The sequence below is a fragment of the Astatotilapia calliptera genome, chromosome 23 (genome assembly GCF_964374335.1).
Source record: "Astatotilapia calliptera chromosome 23, fAstCal68.1, whole genome shotgun sequence".
Taxonomy (NCBI): Eukaryota; Metazoa; Chordata; class Actinopteri; order Cichliformes; family Cichlidae; genus Astatotilapia; species Astatotilapia calliptera.
Window position 1 is genome coordinate 6,053,613 of NC_137443.1, and position 21,706 is coordinate 6,075,318.

Sequence of the window (21,706 nt, forward strand, 5' to 3'; positions counted from 1 at the left end):
AATGAAAAGCTGGCAATTTGGGCACCGAGGATCAGACAGAATGCAGAACAGTAGAGGCGTGTCTCGTGTTCCTGCTATTCTGAGAGAACGAATGTCTTTTTAAAACTAGTTGTGTATATTCACCAGAGTGACTGAGTGACAACAGCTGTCGGCACATCCTTGCCACTCAGTCCCTGAGTAATGATCTGCCCTGGCTCCAGTGATGCTGGGTGGGAAAAGGTGAGCATATAGAGTCTCAGTTATATAGCATACTGCAAGATGTCAGTTAGCTCAGTGTGACATCTCACTTTTGTGCGAAAATATAATAAAAAGTTTTTCCGTACTTTGAAACATGTATAAAGTTGATCAGATCATCAGTTGATCTCATAAAAGAGCCAAACTGCAAAACATGAGTTAAATTACTGGTGTTCTTTTCACCATAATGGCTTTATTTGGATTCAGTCCACACAAATAGGTATCACTGCTCTCCTTGTTTGTACCCTGTATTTATTTGTATTTTAGCATCTGTGAAAAATTAAAATATCAAAAATTAGTTCTTAGCAGCCCCTACATGTAAAGAGAAGTACCATATGGAATACTTGGAACTTGAAAAATACTATCAAATATTATTCTTATACAAGTTTTGAAACTTCTCTCTTCTCTGATATCTTAAGCACATTTAAGGGTTTGTATTTGTGAGGGAATATGGTATGTTCAGGAAATGTAAGTCTTTTTTATTTACATGTTTTCTGTTTGTTAAGATTGGACTGTGTTATGACTCAGTCCAACGCCTCAGCTCTGCACCTCTCTGAAGAGTCGGCTGTTTTTCTTCTAGCGTTGTCCTGCTGCATATCTGTATCTTTTACAGGTCATAGCGTGTCATTTTTTTTAATGGCAAAAATGCCATCCAGAACGATGAGTAAAATCATCAGGTGCAGCAAATATTTAATTCTTCATCTCCCAATTGTAACTTTAAAACTACCCACACAGTGCTTGTAGTGAAACTGTGCTTGAAATTGCAACACATCGGCAAACCTTCGAAAGGTACTCTGCCAGTAAAGAAAGAGGTATGTCGGTTATTCTGTGCAGAGTAGACAGTGAATCTGTCAAATTAAATCTATGTAAAAAGATGTAATATGATATTGAATCTCTGCATTGAGTCAGACTTACTCTCACACCAACCAGCCCCTCCCTGAGCCTGGTTCTGCTGGAGGGTTCTTCCAGTTAAAAGGGAGTTTTTCCTTCCCACTGTTGCCAAAGAGCTTGCTCATAGGAGGTCATATGATTGTTGGGTTTTTCTCTGTATTTGTTATCGTAGTATTGTCTACCTTACAATATAAAATGCCTTGAGGTGACTGTTGCTGTGATTTTGGCACTGTATAAATAAATTGAATTGAACTGAATTACAAATCAAATTAGTTTTCTACAAAAGCTAATTTTCAAAGAACCAGCCAAATATAAGTGAATAGAGGGCGCAGAAGTCCATAGAAGCTGGGCTGATGTAGTGCACTGATCTTGTGGACCCTGTACATTTTTAATGAACTGGCTTTTATTTTTTTTATTTTTTTGAGAAAAACTCGAATGATTGTCATTGCCGATTATTTTCATCCTTTTGAGGCCATGAATATCTGTACTTAATTTTGTGTAATTCAGCAAACTGAATAAAGCTTTAGTTCAAGCTGTTGTAGTTAGGCTCAGCCCACAGGCTGATCTCAGTGACAGTTCAAATCAGCTGATGGCTCATTTGATACCTTTCTATGCACCAGCTGCCACATCACGTTCAGTAGCTGACAAAACATTGATGTTTTGCTCTACTCTCCACTTTATTTTACTCTATGCAATATTTGTCAACACAAGAAGAATAGTCTTGAAATCACCAAGTCTGCATTTCATCATGTGGGCACATTATCTTAATTAAATTCAACCTGTTACTTACTTAAATATTTTACTATAAACTAAAAGGGTTAACCCCTATTATGGCACTCCAAAAAAGTGAGCTGATGAGTTGTCTCAGTATACATCCAAGTGGCTCCAAATACCCCTGCTTTTCCTATACAAGCTTTCTGCTGCCATGGTTATGTATAGATGATGGTATTGACATTGACCAATTTGTGGTTTTACTGTTTATGCATACAATATGAGAAAAAGATGCTGAAAGCAAAGAAATAACCAATAAATCCACAGACATTCAGCAAAATAAGTTGTATTTTGGCATTTTGAAACATGGTCTTTCAAAGAAAACAGTTCTTCATGAATCATCAGATAAGTAATTACCTCCAAAGGTCAGAGAAAATTAAAAATGATCATTTCAGTTTATACTTGGTGTCTTTCTCTTCGCTGATTGGTAAACCCGTTTGCCCAGGGAAGGGAGCAATTTTTAGGAAGAAATAGGGGTTGCTGTAGACCCGCAGGGCCACAAGGACGGGAGTGGCTGCATAGACCAAGTTAGCTGCCAGCACCAACCAGAAAGCATCACTTGGAATGCGATACGGCGCTGTGGTGCGAGGGTGAAGGAATCCCCCGATGTGGGACCATTGGCACTGAAAGGAGAAAGAGAAAGAAAGAGGTCAAACTGTTTGCATATAGGAGGACATTACTTTACATATCAGCTTTTACTCGTCTCTTAATCTCTCTCCACACTGATGACAGATAACTTGATGCCTCAGTATTTCTTTCCAAAAATTATAAACAAATTTTTCCACTGTTATTAGTCTATTAAAATACACAAGATAAAGCTACTAACAAAAAAGATAAACGACATCTGAAAATGTCGTCTTTATGTCTAACTGGAAGTTGGCTTAGAAGACAGAGAGTGTGCAAAAAGGCTTTAATCAAGTAGTTTCTCTTCTCATGGCTCCAATTTTTCTGTCAGAGCAATATGGAGAGAAAGCACCACCAGCTTGTTTGTTACAGAGAATATGCTTCAAAGGATCAATTTTGTCCAGGTCATTTTTAGAAAGATGAAAGCTCACTAGATGGAGTTAATTGCCCTGACATGTGTTGGACCGCTTCTTATTTAACATAAACGGCAGATGGAAAACTGTAATAGGTCAAAGGCAGCAATTATCGCAGCAGCTTCCAATGCAGAAAACTGTCAGTGAATCTTGCATCAGTATTCAAAGACCTGTAGCTTAAACTATGTATTCATAGTAATTTTCTTTATTTACAGTCTGTCCTCTGGTGGCGTTACCTGGATCATAGCTCCGGCAAGAAAGATGGTCCAGTCCGGCATCCATGTGCACCCAGGCTTGAGGAGACCATAAACAAAAGCACCCAGCAAGGGTAGTGCATAAAAGAACAGGTGCAGCATCTAGGGTTAAAAAAAAAAAAGCTTGCACCATTAGTCTAATAATATGATTTCATATCATATCTCACAATACTAAAAATGTATCTTTCTCACAGTAGGTAGTCTCTGTCTATAATATCTTGTATATTCCAGGATATATTGCTCAGGATATGGTTGGACGTGCCCAACAGAGCTGAAAGATTCTTCCATCACTGTCAGTCAGTGTTGTTGTTGAGCCCTGACCAACAGTCCAGCAGACAATTAATACAGTACATCCTCAGTCTCCACTGGCCCACATCGCACTTCAGCTACTCACAGTGAATACAGAAGAGGGCTGCTTAAGCCTCAAAATGCAAACACAGAGCGCCCTTTAATGTGCTGCAGAAAAGTAGCACTAATCGAAATAAAACCTAAGAGAATTAGTATTGGCAGGTATCACAATTAAAATACTCCGCTTTGTCCCTTCCAGTTATATCCTGGGGGTTAATTTAACCTTTTATCCCACAGTTGAACTGCATACATTGGATGAATGTACAATTAATTCAATAATTAAAATGAAGAGACAAAAATAATCAAAAGAAAATACTAAAATCATTAACTTTAGCACTGCAGTGTTTTGCTGCTTCTCAGCTATGCATGCTCTCTAACACAAATTTGCACCCTCAGCACAAATTACCATTTCCACACAAGGGTCGTTACAGAGAGAGTCTTGACCTTCAACTTAAAATATTTGGTGCATGAAAGCCTGTTTCCCACTTTATAAAAGCCTCAAATTATACCAGTGAACGGTTTCCTTTCATTCTCGGTCTTAGGTCCAGATGAATTCTAATGAGTTGAGCTCGGGGCCTGAAAGCCAATCATATATGCCCTTCAGTCTTTTGTTGAAATGCCTTCTTAGTGCAGCCACAGTAATCTGTCGCATATCATTCATCATCATCAATAAATGAAGAGGTCGGTTAGTTCAGAAACTGAGCAGGATTGCCCGGTAAGCCAAACTTCATTTGATTTCTTTGCACATGCCCATGAAGCCTTGGCAGTCACACACAAACGCAGATCTGCAAACATTGCTAAACAAGACGCACTTCCACATGCTGCACACGCATCTTCCTCCCGCCCAGCGAGATGCTGATGGGAGGCTTTGGGCAGGGATTACCTTATCAAGTTCTCAGCATGCGGTTCATCTGTCTGATCATTGACTCTCAATTGTGCCTGGACTGCAGTCCAGACAAGGTCTTTGGATAACCTATTGACAAAGCCATGTATGCCAAACAAAGCACAACAAAACCCACGGCTACACAGGGTCAGAGGAAGAAAATAAAAAGACAGCAGACCAATGCCCGTCAAAGTAATAATGTGTTATCCATCTTAACCAAATGAAAGACAGACACAAAGATCCGCTGGCCTCTCAACCCACGCTCGTTATTGCTGTAATGATGAAAAAGGGCCTTGTAATCAGCTGCGAGTTGAAAGAGTGGGGGAGATAAGGGCAAGCTTCCAGCACGCTCATAGTGAGATCCATGAAAGCAGAGGTCCATTATGTGGCTTGTTATTTAAAATAGACTGGAGAAGAGCTTTCAGGTGTTCCAGCAACGGCAGGCAGAAAGGCTGAGTGTGGTGAGAAAATAAAACACCCACCATAACTCTAGGGTAGCCCACAGGATCCTTCAGGTAAGGTTCATACTGCTTCAGGTATATGAAACAGGCTTCAAGTGGAGAGTCCAGAGCCACCTACAGAGAGCAAACAACATAACAACAGAAAAACCTTACAGTGTAGTTCAGTTTAAGAGAAAAGCATAAAATACCAATGCGTAGATCTGAACGATTCTCTTCCCTTGTCAAAATAGCAAAATGAACATCCAGAGAAGATTTGTCAATGTGACTAAACAGAATAACGCACTGAGCATGGTTAAAGGAATTGTTTGACATTTTGGAAAACATGTTTATTCACTGTATACTGAGGGGTTCGTGAGTTTCTGCCTGCACTGTGTCACACCCTCTCTAAATCTCCCACTCTCTTGTCTACCCTCTTTTTAAGTCTGTCTGTCTTCCAGGAGTGAAGAAGCTGTCAGAGTTGTTTGACTGCACCTTGAGCAGGAGTGTCCAAAAAAATATAAAATGGGGAATATCCCAGGAGTCAGCCTGCATTCAAACAGTCAATTTTGTTTAGAAAGTTTCCCAACTGAGTGAAGTGACCTGGAAGTATCGACATCGCAGTAATAACAAGAGCTGGTCGACTTCTATAAATGTTAATATGCCTGCTTTTTTAGAGCTTTTAGCATAAAATAAACTGGACTCTTGGTTATGTGAAGGAGGAAATGTGATCAGTGTCAATTAATGTGGATTTACATAGGTAGTTGCTGTATTGCCAGGCTTAAGGAGTATGATTACTGAGCTATTTTAAGTCAGTCACAGAAAAGACCAATAAAGAAACGAGATACACTGAATCCAGGGTGAAAGATCATATGACTAGATGTGACCTGACAAGCACTTCATAACCTACATATTATATGTCTTATAAAAATACTATTATTTTAACTCCAGCTTTTCTAATAAGATGATGCTTCTTATCAGTTGTTGTCTTTTTTCACTTTCTTTTAAAACTACAGTTGTAGTCCTTCATTAAAATCTCTTTAAAATTTTATATATGACATACTAACCAAGCCTCTCAGGATGGTGAAGGCCATGGCAGCTATCAGGAGAAACAGCAGAATGATGTCCAAAGGACGCCAGATCAGCTTCAGGCTCTGAGCATGCTGGGCCTGTGGAATGTTAAGAATTTGTCGATATGTGAAGAGGACTCAAAACAAATATATTCACCTCCTTCTCCTTCACTATGAAAAGTATTGATTGCAGGTGCTTTAAATTAAGTCAGCCTAACTTGAATTGAAATGAAGACCACAACAAGTTATAGCTCAAATACAGCTTCCCCCTGGCATAAATAAATGTGCAATCAAACAATCATGGCTCAGGTGTCTAAATGTTGAGCTTCATCTATGTTTTTTTATCAACTCTGACTGTGAGGATAGCATGGAAGCAGAAAGCTGAGTTAAAGGAACGGTGCCGGTGAGATAAATTGGCATGGAACTGGAAATCTGCAGAACTGAGGCCCTTTAAGACTCAACTGGAACAAAATACTACATAATATGATAGAAAATGCAAGAATCTGAGATTTAATTGTTGTTTTTAAAAAACTAACAGATTCAGCAAGCACACCACTCTAACTACACTAATAGTCGCACAGATTTTTCATTGTTTGGATCACATTCACCTGAGCAACAATGCACCTCTAAAGCCCTCCACAATCATATAAATGTCTAATTATTCATGTTCTGTACTTACATTGTATCCACCAATAAGCGGTCTATCTTTTGCCCGAGTGAATAGAACGATTGCTCCCAAAACAGGCATCAAAAGAAAGAGAAAATTGAGCCAGAAGGCTGGATGGATCTCTGACCCATATTTACCTGCCACAAAGAGAAAGATAGACACTTATTGTCAGCATGCACTTAACTATACAAACACCGCCTGTAAACATCTTAATGTAAATGAGCAATTAAGCTTTCTATTAAAACCTCAATTGTGATACTCGAGGCAAAAGAGAGATGTGCAGCGTATCGATGCTAACATAACAGAGCGAACATCACGTTGCCTCCAGACAAGTCTGGGCTTCTGACGCTTATGTATGCAGTTTGAAATGCCAACAACAGATGCTTTAAGTCTGTTTGCTGCTTTGTTCTGTGAGGTTGTGATGGCAGGCGAGACACGGGGCATGTGTGTTTAGTTGGCAGGCTGAACTGTGACACTGATGGTACAAGGCAGGGCAGATGTTTGCCTGATTAAAGCTTGTCATCGTGGGACAGACAGAAAGCGGATTGAAGATGCGGCTCACCTGCCACTATCCCGACAATAAACACACTCATGTTGGCACACAAAGAGCCAGCCCAGAACAGGCCCAGAGTGCGGTAGGCTTTCCTGTGAGAGAAACAGAAAAATACAGAAAAAAAGACCAAAGAGATCAAATGAGATGGAAAGTTATATGTTAAATTTCAAGGCTGGGTAAGTTTAAATAAATGATATTTGAGAACTTCTCATATCCATCCTACAGATAACACAATGCCTAGCTCACTTTCTAAAGTGACAAAAGGCTGATATTGTTTAAAAGAGGATTTAATATCCATGATAGCGCCATCCCCAAGGCTGTGCTCCCCCTGAACTCTTGAACTCACTGGCTGCACTTTATGACTAACTCACTCAAGAGGAGGCTTTCTTTTTTTGTTTTCTTTTTTTTTTATCTTTTTTTTCTCGAGCCGTTGTCTGGGATTTATGTGATAAATCCACCCATGAATTTCTAAAGTGAAACACATCATTGGCTCAGTTACTATTTCTTTAGAAAAGCTCAAATACAGGAAAAAGATAAGCCTGAAGCTTGACATATGCTGTAAAAGAAAAGTTTATCTTTGCACTGAAATGCATTCCTACTGCTTTTAGACTGTATACACAGACAGTTTTCATACCATCCTGTGTGTGTTTTCGCATTTTGAAAGGGACCCTACCCTGTAGATCTTTCTATTGTCATTTAATGCAGACATTATGTGATGTGATTTTAGCATCACCCACCTGTCTGTTATTCTGCTGATCATCATCAGGTACATGATAAAGTGTGCTATTCCATCCCAGTAACACATCATGATGCCATACGACGTTCCAAGATAGGGCTCTCCCTGAAACACAGAAGTTGTACACATGCCTCACAGCATTATTATCATGTTTGCTTAACATGGTTATTTGTGCTTTGATCGGTGTTTGTTGGGTTTTGTTTTTTTTTTAGAATTTCAGAATTTTAAATGTTAATAAATAAGAATAATAAGAATAAGAATAAAACCTACCGTCTTCTGGTAAAACTCCATAAAGCCAGAAATAATGCCATCATATTCCAGAGCACTTGTCAGGTCAATGATACATGTGAAAGAAAACTCAGCAAAAACTGTGGGGGAAAAAATGATTTAATGGATATTTAAAAGGCTAACCTGTGTGCTTCATACCAGAAGCCCTGTAATTTCAGCTCTGTGCCTGTGTGTAGGTGATAATTGGTAGTGTACAATATCTTTAGAACCTTGAAAAACTCGGAAGGTTAAGCAGCTTTGCTCGCTTTGAAGGCACTATGATATTAAAAGTTACTCTTTTTGCATATTCTGACACCTGAATTCCTCTATAAATTAAAGTATATTAGAACATGACATCAAATCTTTCTAGATTTTCTGAGCCTTTTTCATTGTTTTTTTGTTTAAAAGGTTTTCCTTCAAATGGCAGGTGATTGATTAATGGAACAGCTTGGGGAGAAAATTAAGTCTTGAGCAACGAGGTAGACTGTGCATGCTTAAATCGAGTCCATGGTGAACAGACTTCTGTCCTTAGGTTAAGGACCCAGGAGAACTGAAAGGTCTCGTTTAGCAAATAATATTTAAGAATGAAGCCACACATACACATTATTGGCATGGAGGGCTTACTATTAATATAAACTGTAACAATAACACTGTTGTTATGAACTATTATTAATACTACAGTTTACATTCTATTCAAGCTCTCTTTGAGAAATTACAAAGTCTGAAGTGTTGCTTTAGACCCATATTGCAGCATTAAAATAACAGAATGCAATGTGCTATTCAGTATCATTTGCATACAGTATGTTTCATTATAAAACAATTGACCAGCAACTCCCTTTCCAGATGTCCAGATTTTATCTTAGGCGTGATCTAATTGGCTTGGAAATGATGTGATTGTGAATGCCACTGAGCAGCAGCATGACTTTTGGTAGACCATCTGGTAGAGTTATTGTGACAGAATAAATGATTGCTATTCTACAGCACAGCATAGCAGTTATTATAAAATACAACAGCCAACTTCTACACATTGCAAACTGCTGTTTGTGCATACTGTACTGCTGATTAGATTGGTACTTCCATTTATGCATTGTGCACTGTTGCAAGTGTTAGTACTTTTGCACAACAGCAAGAAGCTTGTGGGTTTGAGTCTGCTGATCAACTAGAGCCTTTCTGTGTGGATTTTCCAAATTTTCTCTGTGTTTGTGTGGTTATTCTCCAGGTTCTCATACATCTATGAACAGCCTCAAGTTTATTGGGTTTTTTGTTGGTTTTCTACTTTATTTTATTGTTTCATTGTAAGTTAGCTGACTATCTGGATCACAGTTACAAACTTTCATGTTGCCCAGTACTAATATGTGCAGGTTACAGCCCTCTGTACAGGATAAAGTGGGTATAATCATTGATATATAGAAAAAAATACACGTCTGCAGTTTAAGTCAATTAAAAGAGAACACCTGTGAAAGCCATTACAATGATCTACCACCTGGCCACTGCAGAATCTGTGTTTTTATACAGAAACCACTGTTTCACATATTGTCTCCCTCATGTAATCCTGAGGAGCTCCACTAGGATTATCTCTGAGATCTAAGAGGTGATATAGCAGAGAGATTGTGGCCCTCTAGCAATGAGAAAAGCCTGCCACTTCTTTTCATTTAATGTTTTGGCTCTTATAGACAATACCAGCACTGCCTTGAGCACCCACAGCCAATAGTTTAAAATTTCCACCCAAATAGCCTAGCCCCTAGCATCTGCTGCAGGGATCAATTTGAGGGGGGAACCCTGGGGTAGAGAGGAAGCTCAGTTTGACCGGTCACACTAATTCACATTACAGCACAAAATATTTTAGAATTCTTTAAACTTGCATGAAAAGTGCACAAGCTGCTATTGTTATATGACCAAAGTGACTACAAAGGTCCTCAAATTATTCAGACTGAGTCAGTAGGGCAATCCAGATTCTACTATACAGGAGCAACGACCGTGTCCTGTATTACGAAATAGCTGTGACCTTTTTTCTTAAGAAGCAATCAAAAACTCAGTTTTAAAAGAATAGCTGAAAGGTTAAGTAAGTGCAAGAGCTGTGAGGGTTGTCAGTCTGCAGGGAGCGTTTGGGTCAGTCACGCTTTAGAAAAGCCTGGTAAAACGTTGCTCTGAGCCTAATCAGTCTAAGCTGCTTTCAACATATCAGGTGAAATCACACTGAATACAATTCATGTTTTCACGCTTCTGTAAATCCTTTTGTGGGAGTTGGAACAATGCATAGCAGTCATTAAAATTCCATAGTGTATTTGGAAATGCAACGCAAGTAAGTTGAGAAATGCACATATTTGCGTTGATTACCAAAGAATAAGAAGTCTTTAGGTGCGTTTCCACGAGTGATGAGGAAGTAGAACAGAAACACAATCACCAGCACAGCAACACCAATCTCCAGAATCACATAAGGCCTGTGGAAACAGAGAAATGTCAATGTGTCATAAGAAAATATCCATTTTTTTAACACAATCTCACTGCTGATGCTTTTAGATAGCAAGCTATCTTTGATATATATATATATATATATATATATATATATATATATATATATATATATATATATATATATATACGTACGTACGTACTTTCCCACAGTCAGTATTCATCTGCTATATCCCATCTCTCTTGGTGTAGTAGCTAAAAGCACATCTTTACAAACTTTAATCAATCATAGGCAGAGGTGTGGGATGCAGCAAGCTAAGGCCATGTTAGTTCAGCATTGCCCTCCATGTTTACTGGTCAAAGGTACCTCCGCCTTACACTGGAAAAGATTAATGTGCTCAAGGTATCTCCTAGTAAACAACATTGCATCCTCACAAAACTCACAGTGTGTGCTCACAGAAGGAAAACAAATGCTATGAGAGCAAAGGCATGCTCCCTAGCTACCCCTCCAATTCAACAGTACAGGAAGATTTATGCACACAATACCGTTTGTTTGTGGAGTGGAAGAGCACAAGGCATATTGTATGTCAAGAGTAATTTATCAAACTCTTCTGTGCAGTCCATATTGACTGTCAGTGTCCACATGGGCAAATAAATAAATAAATGTCTGTGTGGAGACATATTCACATAGGAAGAATAAAAAATTCTGCTGAAATGCTTTGTGGGTGAGGGAAGACTAAAACATGCATATTATCACCATCTTTGTTTATTCAGGCTAAAGCATTATAATGTTTATCCATCAGCTGCTGACAATCTTATAAAGACAGTATCCTAATAAACAGGCACAAGAGATACGCCTTGAATGAGAACGTGATTCCTTAGAGCTTAGAAAAGCAATTACCCCATCATCATATCAGTCATATCATTATGCCCACAAACTTTGCCTTCTATTTGCTCCCTTTTAGTTTCTCCTTTCCCTTCAAGAAATGTTAGCTTTAAAGAGTTTGCACAACTAGCATATACACTCTTTAAACTGATGTCATAGAATGTACGGGGTTGAATATGGTCAAGGATTCCTCAGCTTGTTATACATACTGTATATCACAGTCACCAGTACTAATGCAGTTTGAGTTTTAAGCTTACAGAGTCCTCTAGTGGTAGAAAAGTATACCAGCTGTCACCCAGTGATACTGGAAGGATTTCTAACATTACTGTATATTAACAATTATTCTCATAGTTTAAAAAAATGCATGTGTTGTGAGTGAATAATATATAACGTGTTACAATGATTTCATGGGAAAGACTGTATGTATTAAGGTGATAAGAAATCAGTACATTTAATAACTTACTCTTGAAGCTCAGAGATGGTGTTCATGGCATAGAGGATGCCAAGGGCGGAAAATGAGAATAGAAAGACAAAAATCTCCATCTCTTCAATAGCTGTTCAGCGCCCTCCCTGCAGGATTCACACTAAGGATGAAAATATAATGCAATTATAAGTGAATAGCATTCTCATCCAGCAATAAAAACAAATTTAAATAGTCGACTGAGCCAATATTAATAACATCAGCACATTATTAACTTGAAAACTGAAATTAAATGGTATTAAGCAAAATTAGATGAATGAGTTCCACAAAGTATCATTTAAAATGAAACCTTAACAGTGAAATAAATGAAAAAGAAGGAGAGCAGGGTCTTACCGTCTGGCTACGTTTGGTGAATTAATCAAATTACTGCTGGCCCGAGGCAGACATGGCATTTACTGGGGAAAGAATGAGTGGTAACAAAGAAGCTTTTGGGGGGAAAGTTGGGCAATTTGGTTTTGTCAGAGATTTACATAAGTCGTATTAGATAATAGGCCTACATTCCATATTAGGCCATGCAACGTTTTCAGCTTACGTATACTGATTATGTGAGGCATTTAATGCTTAGTTATATGAAATATGCCTTCTCTATACTCAGACATACAATACAACAGTGTTGAACTGATACGATATAAAGCGCCTTGAGGCGACAGTTGTTGTGATTTGGTGCTATATAAATAAAATTGAATTGAATTGAATTGAATTGACTTGACTTGAACAAAAGCTAAATCAAAATTTGATTTCAATTAATGAACCCTTTACACTCTAAAGTTATGAAAATGTCTGCACATCAAATAGCATTTGAGAACTTGCGCAAACTTCCCACAAGAAAATAGACCCTAATTGTAAGGTTTGTATCTTCTGCGCATTTGATTTGATAGGGAGTGACATTCACGTTTCTGCTGAAACAGGACTGCATACACCGAGCTCTATTTAAGTAAATCATTTGCTTTCAACGAGTTGCAAATTTTCAAAGAAAGAAAGAAAGAAAGAAAGAAAGAAAGAAAGAAAGGAGCCGTAGCATTCCTATAGTCCTGTCAAAAGAAGGATTGCTGCAGACCGTTAATCTGTGACATACAGTCAAGACTGTAGACAGGAAATGTTTCCGCAGTTCTTTTTCTACTAATTATCAGAATTTCTCAACAGAGCCAAATCCTCACTATGCCTGTGTGCCGTGGCCTGGTTTTATGTGTTTTTGCACAACGGCTTGGGCTTTTGAGGTCTCGAACTTTATAATCCAGCTCACGTCAAAGAAAGCATTGTCAGAAAAATTCCACTAGGGTGAGCCAAACGCTAAAAAAATAAAATAAAATCCTGCTATGTTTGTGTGCAAATAAACTCTGAGAAACTACAGTTCATTTTGAACTTTGACATAGAGCAGATTTTTATTAATGATGCACACATCAGTCAGCATTTGCTCAGAGTATTATGGCAGAAACTGAGACTTTGCAGTTATTGTTACTGGACAGTGAATCAGCTGAGGAATGAGTAACTGTCTTAAGTGGAAACACCTTCAGAGATGAGCCAAAGTACTGTAAAGAACTAGAATGCATCATGAAGGTTTTATTTTGCTTTCACATACTGTATCATCAACCACCACCTCGCTAACACAAGAGAGAACAAGAATACTTGACAGAAAGAAAAGAGCACCACCCTGCCAGTATCTTTCCAAAAGAAAAGAAAAGAAAAGAAAAGAAAAGAAAAGAAAAGAAAAGAAAAGAAGAGTGAATTTGAATACAAACAAATGTACACACACACACATACACATCGCCCTTTGCTTCCCACCAACCTCTATTGTTGGGAATAAGAGGAAGGCAGTTTTACCAGGAAGGCTGTGGCAATGTGTGTTTGCTGGAAACAACTGGATCTCTTCCAGCTCCGTTGTTCAATATCACAGGATGGACAGACTGATACCAAAATGAAAGAGTGACCTGCAGGAGGAAGAAGAGCATGTACTCCATTTCACATCTTAAATGAAACATGCTTTTATAGAATAACTGTCCGTGGGGAAGTAGTCTGATAGATCTGCTGAAATGAAAGTGGTGTGACATCATGGTTGATATGCCACTGCCAGCCAGTCAGGTTGGAATTTATGTCCATGTCTGTCCAGGCTCATATGAAGTGATACCTTTGTTTGATTGTAATAAAAAGGTTATTTAAAGGTTATGCTAGATTAATAAAGGTGATTCTGATAGAACACAAACATATACGAATGACAATGCATGAGTAGTCAGTGCATGACTAAAGGCTAAAAGCGTGTTATGTGAAGTGATGCTGACGCTGATCTTTCAGCTGCATTTGCCTAGACCTTATTTCATAGTTAAAAACAAAAGAGCAACAAAGAGATGAGTTAAAAGCAAAATATATTCACACTATGACAAAATAAACTAAACAGAATAATTTACCCTAGAGTCTAAGTGAAACAAAGAGAATAAAAGTGGCTGGACTGCAGGTATTTAGCCTAGATGATATTGCATAAATGTTTTAACAACACATGGAAACTGTTTAAATATTGTGCTCTATGATGGTTATGTCCTGGGGGAGAAAAAGGATGAAGGTGTTGTCAGAGCTCCAACTTTCTGATGACCTTTCCCTTGCCCTCTTTTTCCGGGAAGAGTTTACATCTGTTAAATGGAGTAACCGGCAACCAAGTATTTATACTGCCCATCACCCAGTTTACTGTATTTCTACACTTACAGCAAAGCTCAGGAGCCAAACAATAAAGTGGTGAAAGCTGTTGTGATGAATGGTGAGGTAGAACCTGAGCAAGAGTACCTGTGACAGCCTGAACTTTTCCAGTTGTCTTAGGCAGTACATACACTTTTACCTTTGCATACCAAAATCTAATCAGGAAGTGTTACATTACAAACAAAAGTTTGTGCTAAATTTCAAGAAATTCCTTCAAGGCATTCCTGATTTATCCTTTTTACCTGCGCCAAGGAGTTTAAGTTTTTGGTAGTATCTGTGTGCATCCGTTCTGTCATTCTCTGTTAAGAAGACAGCTTTAAAAGCTTTAAATTAATTCAGCTAAAACTTTATAGCTGTGTACAGTTGTATTAACAGTTCATTAAAATTTGCATGGTCAACCTAATAATTTATTGGTCCAAAATTGACAAAAAACCTTATAACCTTATATGTTTCTTATAAGTGTTGTGTGTATTGTCAACACAATACACACATTTGCCCACATCACACACATTGCTGAAGTGCATTATTCTGAGCATGATGAAGTACCCATTTCTTAAACGCTCGAAATGTTACTGAAAAATGACAATAGGTTTTCAGACTGAAAAGAATGGGTTGGCATGGGATAATTTCGAGTACAGTTTATTGATTTTATTATGAATCTGTTAATTTACAGAAAGAGGTTATAACTGTTAAAATACATAACAATTTGAATAGATGTGCGATGTTGCTGAATACATTTTTTTTGTTTTTTAGGAAACAAAATAAATTTCTGATCAAAACCTTTTGTTCATTAAAAAGATTATTACTTAAAATTTTAACTAATTTTACTAAACAATGAAATTAATGCTATACACCTGCACATAAACCTGCACTTTGCACTGTTTTTTGCAGTTTTTACTACAGTTTAAAAAAAAAAAAACTTTTTTCACTGCAGGCCTATTAAAGTACTTTTAAAATAAACAAAGAAAACAAAATGAATTAATATAATGAATATAATATATAAAAAATGGCTATAAAAATATAATACTATTTCCCTAAAAGTGAATACTGTCCAGTGAACTGGCTGCTGTGGAAGAGGTTTTTTCCTTTTGGAGTGCTTTTTCTTGTTCATTTTATTTATTACACCTTTATTTAATCAGGAGGTCCCTTGAGACCAACTGTTAAAAATCAAATGTAACATCAAAACACATCAAACAAAATAAAATAAGTCAGAGTCAAAATAACACAAATACAAGGTCCGGCTTATAAATAGCGGTTACACTCTCTAGTTACAGGAGTCTTTATGAGAGCTCTGAACTCTCCCACGGAGATAAAAAACATTCAACTTTAATGTGCGCTGAAGGTTATTTCATGACAAAGATGCAAAATTAGAGCATGTTTGTAGAAACTCAACGGCTGGATCAATAACCTCACAAAAAGAAGGAAAAAACAGAGACATATACACCCTACATATAAGCATATGGATATCAAAAAACAACTGCATAAAAACATAGCAATAAATCATACTTTTCTTACATTTATGATTATCAGCAGTTTCAGGAGTAATACTTGAACCTGCAAGAGTAGCAGTAGGGATTGTGCACAGAATGTTGGTCCATGGAAGGGAAAAACTGTAAAATAGGTTAATTAATTAATATATGAAAATAAAGAATCTGGTTAAACCTAGTTCTTAAAACTGCAGCTGAAACAAAACAAATGCACATAGCGCCTAACAAGACCGTTTAAAGTGACATACTTTAAGAATTCAGTTTTATTTATATAGCACCAAATCACACCAGTCACCTGAAGGCTCTTTATACTGTGTGGTAAAGACAATACAGTAACATAGAGAAAACCCCAGCAATCACACATGCCCCAATGAGGAAGCACTTGGCAACAGTGGAAAGGAAAAACTCCCTTTTAACGGAAAAATCCTCTTAAAGATCCAGGCTGAAGGAGGGTTAGCCCTCGGCCATTGATCGGTTGGGAGTGAGATGGGGTAGACATGACAAAAAGCACAATGATGGACCAGAGACAGAGATTAATAATGACTAATGATTAAATGCAGAGTGGGTACAACCACAGAAAGTGAAAAGAAGTAAGTGAAAAAGAAACCCTCAGTGCATCATGGGACGCCTCCAGCAACCCGGGCCTCTTGCACCACTAAGGAGGAGTTTGGGTACCTGATCCAGTCCTAACTATAAGCTATATCAAAAGGAAAAGTTTTAAGTCAAATCTTAAAAACAGAGAAGGTGTCTGTTCCCAAAAAGGGAGCTGGTTCAACAGAATAAAAGGCCTAAAACTGCAGCCTGAGCGCAAAGTGGTCTGTTGGGGTGATGTAGCACTACGAGGTTTAACCTCTAAACTTTTATAACCTAATGCACACTTACATTAAGTTACATATTGTTTAAACCAGTGAAAACTGTGTTTGTCGGTATTATTTATTTATTTTTATTTATATTGGTTTATTGTAGACTTACACTTGTTTTTAAAACTATGAAATATTTTTTTTATTTATCAGATAGTCGATCTGAATTTCAGCATCTGCATACCTTTGACTGAGCTGCTTGTTATTATTAGGGTACTAGTATTTATTTCTTGGCCAGCTGTTTATTAACTTAGCTATAACTGCTGAGCGCTCATTTGTCACCGCTTTATATATTTTGTCTAACTTGACGCATTGTCTCAGGTGGGCCAAACACTTATCTATTTCTGTGCTCTTCTGTTTTCTGTTCTCGATCAACAAGCAGAGTCCTCAAGGGATCTGAACGAGCGGCTCTTGTGTGTGACGACAACGGCGGAAATATTTTTTCGCTGTTCAAAATGGCAGCGTCTCAATCAGGAAGTGGAGAAAACAACTACGAAGAATAAGTTGGATAAAATTCCCTATTTCTGTTACTTTGACGCGAGTCTTCGATCAAAATCAGGCCGTGAGCTCGGGGTTTGGTTTGAGAATAGGAAACACGTCAACGGTAAGTGTACTTCGATTATATTGGGAAAATGCGAGCGACACATCGGCAGTAGCCTTATAACAAGATGCGTTCAGGGCAGCCTCTCCTAGGCGCGCACGTTTTTTACGACGGGCTACGCCGGCTCTTCGGCGCCTGGACTGGATTAAACGAATGGGACGTTATCGATATACATGTAATGTCATGAAACCCATGGAAGTTAGGAGCAAATAAAACACACATAGCGATGTTAATTACTTCGTTATGCTGTGTTCGAGAAAGTCCGGTGGCTATCTTAGCTAGCGTGTTACGGAGTTACACGCTATCGCTTTAATATTAGCCAACCAGCAAGTAATTTGGGTCAATAAAAATTTCCATGCTATCTTTATCATTTAAAGAGAAACAGGTAGCAGTTGCTACAAAAACTATTTTAACACAAATCTGGACAAACTGATATTTTATGTACTAAACTAGAGTGTATTCTCTCTCCAATAACATACAAGTGCCAGGCATGTTAGTGTAAAACGAGCATACCCAAAGTCGGAAAAAGGCTATGAGCTATGCTACCAGAGCTAGCACAATGAGCTATACAAAGTATGGTTGATTTTAGTGAAGTAAAACCAGGTATACTTTGCCTAATCGTTGTTTTCTTGACCAGCAGTCGTACGCGATTTTTCGGTAAGAAAACGAAGCATATTAATTAGAAATATTCAGAAGCCAGTGTTGGTTTGTTTGTTACTCCGTAATAGATATGTCGTTTGTCGTTCACTAAGCTAACAGTAGTGGCAGTGATACTGTACGCAGAGCTTTGGCTGTTTTCCTTTGTGCTGTTTGAAACCAGTGCGTCCACTTTTATCAACACAAGCTGTATTTTCAGCTTATTTAAAAAATGCTGCTTACTTTCATCGCGTAGGCGTACACACTAACTTTAGCTGAATTACAGGAGAGGGAACAACGCCATTTAGTATAATCTCAAAGCAAGTCAAGTTAGTTGAAAAGTACTGTTGTTCTCGGAGACCTTGGGGAGATGTTGCCCCAGTTTGTGCATCTAATGTATTAATTAACAAATGAGACAGAAGAAAGGCTGAAAGTTGTAAGCGTACTTGGTAACAATAAACTTTGTGCGTGTAATACATGTTTCCGCACACTTCTTTTTCATTATATGATTATGACGTGTATGTACCACTGTTAGGAATGTTGTGTTTGTCAAAGAGGTGGCTAAAGTATGCGAGTATTCTGTGCCAGGGTGCTTTAACTTATTATAGTAGAAGGGTCCGGATTAAACACGCCACTGGTCATGTCTTCCACGAATTTAAGCTATATGTTTAATACAGAAAAAAAATCAGATTGATGTGGCTGAAACCAAACACATTGGAGCGTTTGGATTTGACTCATAAGGAAATGAAAATGGCTCCCACATAGCTGTCCCCTCCAGTTCTTTCCTGCAATTTTCGCTATTTGGTTTCCACTGTGTTTCTCGCCTGCAGCAAAGGCTAGTCGAGCCCTATGCAAGCCTTGACACAGTAGGTTGCCATGGTGCCTGGCTATTTTTCTAATTATGTCATTCTCCTTTTGTTGATGGATAGTATTTGGTGGCTGCGAAATGAACAACATGCTAGGCTTTTGTCACAGTTTTAGTCAAAAATATCTAAACCCCTGTGATGAGGTCAATGGACTTGGTGTTGTTTGTTGTAAAATCCCTCTTGCAGCCAAATCTCCCCCACTCTCCTGAACTTAAATGGAAACAGACAGGGTTTTTTTTTTTACTTATTATATCACCTACCCAGCAACTTAAGTACTACACTAGAATATAATGCTTTTACAGATACCCATACATAGAGAAAAGTGGCTTTGAATTTAAGGGAAGTTTTGTTGGTTTGGTTAAAACAAATAAAGTACCAGTTAATCACTCATGTAATAATAGCTACTTTTGGTAACCATGCATACCAGGCTGTATTTTAAGTGCGTGTATAAAAAAAAGGTTTGCATGAGCAATAACAGTGGTTGAGCTCCACTTCTACTTCTGTGTGTGTTTATGCTGAACAGCTCCCCTTTTCTAATTTTCCTCTGTGCCAGACAATTGATGGCTGTCTGCCCTGCAGGGACTCTGAGGGTCACTGCACACTAGATCTGTTGGCACCATGTTTAGAGCCTGCAGGAACTACAAAGATGACACACAGAGAATATGTGGGTGTTTCACATAGCAGGATTAGCAAGTTGCATATGCTTTAAAAGTGTTAAGACATGTCCTCTGAAATTTTTACTATTTTTAAATAGTAATGTATGTTCAGGCTTTGTTTAACGCAAGAGTATTACACATGCAGTACAAGGGTTGCTAAAAGGTCCAGTAACATCCACCGGATGACGTTGGAAAGTTGTTGGAAAGAGTATTTTGAATGTAGATCAAGACACGCTGTTTAAATCATAAAATACAAAAGCTTTACATGTGAAGATTTTACACTTTAAAAAGTAACTTGTAAAGTGTAGTGATTGTGCAAAAACTGTATATTGTAATTTATCTGAAGACATAACAGTCTGCTTATTGTCTGGTTTGTAAATGAAGTGCTCATTGAATGACAAAAACTGAATTGAAAGTAGACCTTCTGATGTCAGGAAAATTTTTTAGGGGAGAGCAGTAAGGGATGTTTTTCACTAATTGCCTATGGTTTCTGCTTTTAGAAAAACTTACCTATGACTCGGGTAAAAGTTTTCAGAATTTACTTTACGTTTACATGATGAGAAATATTTGCAGGGTTATTTTCATGTAGATTATGGTTTTAAAATACTTTCTGACTTGAGATGAAATTGGGAAATTAGTTACTCCTGGTCTTATTGGTTTGGGGAGGCCAAACAGCTGTGATGCACTACTAAGCAATGGCTCATGCCCCCCACTGTTTGTGATTTGGCCTCCATTCTCCTTCAGCCCTTGTCTTTGCTAGCTTGTTCCCCCTTTCTCCAATTGGTGCCAGTGATAAATCTCATTTATTGCCTTTGGGTTGATTAGAGTGAGAGTAAAAATGTGAAGTGGAGGAGGGGTATCGACCCTAGGTAATTCGTTTGATTCAGTTCCTGCTTTCCTGGAATCTGGGCTTCATTAGGTAATAGTTCGTGTACTAAAAAAAATATAAATGTTTGGTGATAGGAGAGTGAAAGCACAAGTAGGAGTTGTTATGAATATGTGGCAATGGGGCTCACCTCTTACACTGTATTATGAAACAGCCTTTTATGATAGGCTGTCTGAGTATCCCCTGTCCCCTTTCCAGACCTGGAGCCCATGTGGATCTCTCCCAAGCCACATCAGAGGTTCGTGAGACATGACTGAAATGCAGGAGAGCATACCACACTCTGGCATGCCTCGTTGCTTTACTTTATGATTTTCTGTGGAAAAAGTGTGTCAGAATACTTCTAAGAAACTCAGACAATGATTTCAAACTGGGACTCATCCAGGAATTAGATATAAGAGAAATGTTAGTCTCCACATAGATTGATAACCGAGTACAGTGCGTGTCAGTGTTTCAGTTATCAGACTAGATCCATATCTAGCTCCACATGGTAACTAGGGAAGAATAAGAAGAGTGGTTAATTATATGCCAACATACAACCTAGTTTGTGAAATTTTTTTAAATGCGTGAAAGGAAATTTGAGGTGTAAATTTTTTTTTAATGAACAATTTAAAATAATGTGTTTTTATGTCTGCTGTTGACCCTTGTTAAACGAGCACCCTACTGTGTTTCCCTGACATGTATTGAACCTAGTCCTATATTAAAAAACGTGTTCAGTCGTGTAAAACTAGGATTAGTTCATGTCTTGGTAACAGAGCCATAGAGTTTAGACCTTTTAATTGTAAGTATAGTAGTTTCAAGTGAATTTAAGATAAAGTTTTTATTGAAATTACACATTAATGCTTCTTTGCAAGTATTTAGAGGTCAACTGATACTGGCTTTTTGGATCTGTTGCAGAGAATGATTGTGGGAATAAATAATAATAATAATAATAGTAACCGGTATTGTATGTCAGGGATGCATCCTGAAAGTCGAGGACTCAAATCATCAGTCAAAGATTGCTGAATATACTTAGTGGACCATTCGTTGACAACATGCTGCATTGCGGTTGAACGTTAAGAGAAGTTGAAATTGAAGGTGAAGTGAAACTTTTTTACCTGCAGAG

At 38.0% G+C, this 21,706-nt stretch overlaps 2 protein-coding genes across 6 annotated transcripts in view; one reads left to right on the plus strand and one right to left on the minus strand.

Annotated features, from left to right (window-relative positions):
- Window positions 1-2,166: 2,166 nt before the first annotated feature.
- tm6sf2b (transmembrane 6 superfamily member 2b) lies at window positions 2,167-18,188 on the minus strand. Of its 3 annotated transcripts, none has more exons than XM_026159753.2 (12): window positions 18,170-18,188; window positions 12,261-12,322; window positions 11,910-12,030; window positions 10,486-10,589; window positions 8,152-8,249; window positions 7,883-7,986; window positions 7,155-7,237; window positions 6,605-6,729; window positions 5,923-6,024; window positions 4,901-4,993; window positions 3,170-3,289; window positions 2,167-2,519 (listed from the first exon to the last, which is right to left on the minus strand). In XM_026159753.2, exons 3-12 carry the CDS (start codon window positions 11,987-11,989, stop codon window positions 2,283-2,285), a joined length of 1,146 nt encoding a protein of 381 aa, XP_026015538.1. In that variant the 5' UTR covers window positions 11,990-12,030; window positions 12,261-12,322; window positions 18,170-18,188; the 3' UTR covers window positions 2,167-2,282. The 3 variants fall into 3 exon arrangements, with proteins under 3 accessions (XP_026015538.1, XP_026015537.1, XP_026015536.1); XM_026159752.2 differs by lacking the exon at window positions 18,170-18,188 and adding an exon at window positions 13,749-13,766; XM_026159751.2 differs by lacking the exon at window positions 18,170-18,188 and having other exon boundaries at window positions 12,261-12,390.
- The window catches only part of sbno2b (strawberry notch homolog 2b), a 61,384-nt gene continuing 57,082 nt past the window's right edge, over window positions 17,405-21,706 (plus strand). For all 3 annotated transcript variants that reach the window (XM_026159743.2, XM_026159746.2, XM_026159748.2), the window contains exon 1: window positions 17,405-17,563. The gene's annotated coding sequence lies outside the window, so the exon portion shown is untranslated. The remainder of the gene's footprint in view (window positions 17,564-21,706) is intronic.